The 6,080-nt window shown below is 29.4% G+C and overlaps 2 protein-coding genes across 3 annotated transcripts in view; both read right to left on the bottom strand.

Moving 5' to 3' along the window:
• LOC125833719 (citrate synthase, mitochondrial) overlaps positions 1-6,080 on the bottom strand; it is a 346,970-nt gene that overhangs the window by 37,754 nt on the left and 303,136 nt on the right. The window lies entirely within an intron of this gene.
• On the bottom strand, positions 573-1,046 carry LOC125833758 (uncharacterized). The gene has a single exon (XM_049512945.1). The coding sequence runs from the start codon at positions 1,005-1,007 to the stop codon at positions 759-761; it is 249 nt and encodes an 82-aa protein (XP_049368902.1). The 5' UTR covers positions 1,008-1,046; the 3' UTR covers positions 573-758.

Below are 6,080 nucleotides of genomic sequence, written 5' to 3'. Positions count from 1 at the left end.
CAGTTCATAATTATTTAGTGGGGTAATAGGACATTACAAAATTATTTTTTTAAAAAAATTCGAGACAACTTCAATGGTGACTTTATGTCTTTTCTCGAAAGATAAACAATCAAAGGCACATATATCGCCTATTGGCTCTAGCAGCAATTGAAAATACTCCCCTCGATTTACATTTTCAGGTTTATTATATTAAAAATAAATTTTCACGTCCATTCTGTTACTTCAAAAAAGGCACATACGTGGTTACGAGAAATAGATACACATATAAGCATATATTTTGAGTCTATTGATTGAACTTGTATTTTTCCAAATAGTGCTTTTGTTGTGTAATTTTTTACATTCTTAGTAAAATTGCGATACTGTAATTATCAAATTAGCTCTTGATAAAAGCAAACATATTGAGATAAAAGAGAGTAGAATATAATGTTAGTTATCACATCAAAACCCAAATATAATACTTTTGGATCCTGAATATTTATTTCTCATTAGGCTCTAAATGATTAATATATTCGTTTCTTTAAAGATTGAGGCAGAAGTAAACTAATGATTAATTTTTACAAAAACTGACAAGAAAATAATATGGACATATATAACTCAATTAATATATATATATATAGGTCCAGGTACAAATATATATATTCAAACCTTAAATATATTAAAATCTTTACGATACACAACGAATTTGTAATTTACACCTAGCTAGTTAAAAGAAAAAGAATAAACCTGTATAAAATTCACACCAAATAATTTGATTTAATTTATGTGTCTTTGAATGACTTAGAAGAGGTCAAGTCCTTGGAACTAGTCGGAGATAGTTCACCGCCAGCAGGTATGTCGGCAAGCGCGGCGGCCATCCGGCGAATGCTGACGGAACGAGCTGTTTTGAAGCTGTAAGATCTTTGTGTCTTGGAGAATACATTTGAAGATTTTGATAAAATCAAATAAACCAAAGCTTGGACCAAAATAAAGAGACCTATTTTTACCAACATATTTTCATCAATTTCCATATTTTTAGAGCTACTAATATATGTATGAATTTGAAGATAGTTGAATATGGAAGAGTAAATTTTAGAATTTTTGAGAAAATGATATGTTGGAGACTTGTATATATAGATTGGGAAAAGAAAAAAAAATGAGGAGTTGAAGCGTGTAACTTTCAAATTAGGGCACAATTTGGTTTTGTCTTTGACACGTTAAAGTAGTACCTTATCAAGCACACTAAAAGGCTGCATGGAATTTTTCCTACGAATTTAAGTACTCAATACACTTCTAGTCTGTCATATATGTGGAGTCAAAGTTTCTAATTTATGGATTCTGAATCATAATTGTTTTTGTTTATTGGAGTATTGATATATTATTTATATCCCATCAAATAATTTTTTTAATATAAATATAACAATTGGGTTCTGCTGAATCTATAGTGGAAGGACTGGCTGGCGGGTCACCCATGCAGTTCTAGATCTCAAATCATGTATATTATACATCTTCCTCTGTTTCATTTTACTTTGCTTATATTGAGTTGATACTCACCTTATTAAGAAAGTAGGTATTTATTAGGAGTTCATTTTATTAAATAATAAATTTATGATTTAGAAATCTAAATTTTACTATTATGATAATATTGAAAGAAAACAATAATTTTTTCTTGATGTCTTAAAATAGACAAGTTAAAAAATAATCTATTTTTAATATAAGAATCAAATAAAATGAAATGAATCAACTATTGATTAATTAAAAAAGAAACATGTGTATTTATTAATGTGTGTTAACTCGTGGAAGCATTAGTATAAGTTTTAATTTGTACACTTATAGAATTTGTTAATTTAGGCTATAAGTGAATTGTATTTACTAGATCTATTATATATACATTAAAAAAAAACTTCAAATATGAATACCGAGAAACAAAATATAGTGAGCAATAATTGTTATCTTCTGTATTTAGGTTAGTCAAAAATACAGAAACAGAAAAAAGATGAAATTGACAGAATGATTTTTTAATCCGAGTCCACAGAAACCACTGTGTTTCCTTAAGAAATTTAATCCCCTCACTGTACCCGAGGTTGCAGATTAATTCCTCCCAAGATAAAACGGATTAACCTGTTAAAGAAGTAGCGGTACCTCAAACTTCAATAACTTCAGCGAACGCAAGAACAACAACAAGAGCACACACAGACTCAGTCGATCGACAATTTTATTTATGTAAGAAAATGTATGCAGAGAGGAAAAATTTCAGTGTTTGAAAAAACGAAAAAGAGCTCTTATTTATAGCCATTTGCAGCAAGGAACGCATCTGTTCAGAAAATCTGTTCTGTTATTTAATTAACGTTATGAATTAATATTATCAATCAATCACATCATTTGCCGAATCCGAAGCCGAGCGAGCGACGACGACAGCGCGAGGGGGCACCTTCTTCTTAACCCTTTAAGAACTAAAGGAAGTGTTTCCTAATATAAGGACAACAATTTCCTTTCTTCTACCAATATGGTAAAAATGACCTTTCATTTGCACTTTTGCAATGATGACTTTTCATTTTCCCTCCAAAATTGGTTCCCCCATTTTCATTGGTTCTTCCACTTTCCATTTTCTCTTTTTATTTCCCATTCACACCTTGCTAAACCCAACAACAATGTGAGATGAACATGTCCAAAAGAGGATTCTGGAAGATTCATCGATCTGGTACATAACCTATTTTCAACGATTTGGAAAATTAAATGTTAATTTTCTCCTAGACATTTGGCCCCCCTGTTGAACCACATAGTACTACAGTAGTACTATTTATCGCAATAATTATCAACATGATTATATTCAATATTCTAGAAAAAGGTTCAAAATTGACCACATTTTTGAAGAACTGAAAAAAATAAATAAATAAATTTCACAAATTTATGTTGGTGGTGGGAAACATGAGCTCCTTGATATTGATAAAATAAATAAACAAAATGTTTGAACGGGAAATCAAGTAATTTCCATGAAATAGGATTTGCTTGACCATCACAATTGATTAATAACAGAAAGGTCCTTAATAAAATAGAATAAAACACTTTAAAACAATCATATGTTGCTTTAACGCCTAAATTGCCTCATTATTTAAAATTATTGCGTAGCAATCAACTTACGTGTTATCTATGTAGAAAAATTATCACGTGAACTTAGTTATGGACACGTATGTATTATTATATATTACGTATACTTAACTTAAAACTGCCTGACTTAGCTTTAACAAGTGGATAAAATGAAAGCTTTCATGAATTTCGTGACCATCAAGATGAGTCATATTTTAGGCTAGCTGCTGCTAATTTTTTAAGCTTAAGATTTAATTATCTAATTTTACTTTTTAATATTAATTGTATGGGTGTTAGAAGAGGAGTTGGTATCATCAGACTGATAAACATATTAATTATAAATTGTAAAATAAAAATTACTTTGATTAAATAAATAGGCATGGACGTACCAAACTTTTCAAAAGTATGTTTTATTAATTAAGGGTTCGTAACACATGACATGCTCTAGCTACCTCAAGTTCTATGAAATTGAGTGTAACTGTTATAAAATATGGGTGAAAATTGACAAATTTAAAGTGTCAAATAGATGGTCGAGTCAAGTACTTTAGAAACATAAAATGAATCATTGATGTACAGGTTGGAGCTTGACGAGGTAGGATAAGGGAGTACGTAGTCGGGGTGGTGGGATAAAATAAACTTTTTGAAAAATGCAAAAAAAAAGGACGAATCAAAATTTAGCAGGTCAAGGCGTAGTTGTTAAGAAGTCCCATATCGATAGAGAGATGGGAAATTGGTCTCCTTATATGGACTTGGACAAACCTCTCCTCATGAGCTAGCTTTTGCAGTTGAGTTAGACTCATGTGTCATATCTTTACATGGTATCAGAGCCAAATTCATCCCATTTTATTGTTCACCGATGTTGGGCCCCATTTAGAAGTGTTCACGCTTCAATTGAGGTCTGGACATGCGGGGAAGTGTTAAGAAGACTCACATCGATAGAGGGATGAAAAATCAGTCTCCTTATATAGACTTGGACAAATCTTAACCTATCCTAACCCGCCCATAGACATTCCATCTAGTTAGTAGTTGAGCAATGACACTTCTAGGGTCGTGATTGAGCCATCATTTATCTTCCCTTGTGATAGTAGTGTTAAAGTTACTTTCGTCCACGGCATATTAATTTGTTAGATTAGACAAAAGCATCAACAACTACAAGTAGGACACACCAATCCAATTTTAAATGATTTAATAAGTCGTGCTACATATAAATCCAACTTTTGAATTATTTCATCTATTTCAAAATCATTCACGTTTTTCACCTCTTCAGAATATTTAAATAAGTGAAGTTGATAATTATGTTCTAATATTTTCTTTTTTTATTATTACAAGAAAATTGCCTAGATATCTCAAAGTTAAATTCCAACTACTATGCTCAAGTATAAGTCCATTTAGTTTTGTTCCAACCATGATGAATCTTTAGAAGACCAACCCAAATAAATCAATAGTTATGGGTAGGGGTGTACATGATCAGGTTGGTTCGGATTTTTTAAATATCAAACCAAACTATTTGTGTAAAAATTTTAAATTTATAAACCAAACTAACAAAATTCGGATTTTTTCAGGTTTTTCAACTACCAAACCAAATCATTGTGTCGAATTTTAAAATTTATAAATCAAACCAAACTAATAAACCTCAGATTTTTTCAAATTTTTGGATTTTTTCGGTAAAGTTTGCATACAAACATATAATTAACTTGTGCTCCAAATATTTCTTTAGTCCAACCAAAATACAATTATCTAAGGTGTTTCTTAAGAAAATAACACAAAATATGAGATGAGTGATGACACTAAAATATTCAATAAAAAATAATAATGAAATCATCATATAAAATAAATATTGCAAAGTCATAATGAAAATGATCATAATTTAAAAGTACTAAATCATGCTAAAATAAGTTTAATAAGTATTAGTTACATTACTAAATATTTAAGGAAAATTAAAATTAGATTATGTATTTTAATTGTCTAAACCAATATAAAAACTAAAGAACAAATATTCAATATTATTGTCATTCTTAGTGTTGAAGTGATTTTCTTTTTGCATTAGTATTAATTTGATTTTGATTTAAGTTTTATTATAATTATCAATATCTATGAACTATAATATTCTTTATTGGACCATTCCGAATTCTAAGTTTTAAACTTGAAATAATATGTTAAAAGATAAAAACAATGAAATAGTATAAGAAATATTTTAAAATTATATCAATGTAAATACTTTTATGTATAAAATAAAAATTTAAAATTACATATATAATGTCGGGTTGTTTTTTTTTAGTTAAAACCAAACCAACCCAAATTTAGTCAGGGTTTTTTTTCCAATACCAAACCAAGTCAAACCAAATCACTAGTCGGGTTTTTTTTCCGATTTGACTCAATTTGCGGTTTGATTCGGTTTTCGGTTCGATTTTGTACACCGGAACTAATATAATTATGGCTTTTTAAAAATGGAGATAACGACTAGTACCTACCCAACCTCCATAATTACCATTTGCAAATTACGAACCACAACTGCACAACATGTAGGCCAAGGATGATATTTTAAATTTTTGTGATTAATTAGTGGTGATCCTTTTAGGATATATGTAGTTAGTCAGCTGTCAAAGTCGCAAATCAACAACCATCTAGGGAAATAAAAATGAGTTTAAGTTTTGTGCGCGGTTAGTGTATATATAAGATTTTACACCATTAGGTAATTTTTAAGATAAACATGGTAACTTGATTCAATAATTAATGAAATCATGTCTTTTTGAATATAATTTCAATTACGGCAAAATATAGCAAAGGAAAGTTGTGTCCTCTTTCTTCTCTAACCAAAATTAATTCATAGTTATAAATCGTCTTAATTAACCAAGTTTATTTGGTTTTCTAAATCTGTTTTTTTTTTTTATCAGAAGTAATTTTTCAATGCCACAAATAATTTCTTAATTATCATTGTTTTTTTCTTTTGAATTTTTGGCAAAGTCATAAATTAATCGGACAAGAAGATAAAGGGATAGAAACAAGAAAAATTCAAA

The sequence above is a fragment of the Solanum verrucosum genome, unplaced genomic scaffold (assembly GCF_900185275.1).
Source record: "Solanum verrucosum unplaced genomic scaffold, falcon-dt-bn FXZP01000307.1, whole genome shotgun sequence".
NCBI lineage: Eukaryota > Viridiplantae > Streptophyta > Magnoliopsida > Solanales > Solanaceae > Solanum > Solanum verrucosum.
The sequence above is the reverse complement of the archived record's forward strand: the minus strand, read 5'-3'. Positions and strand labels throughout refer to the sequence as shown.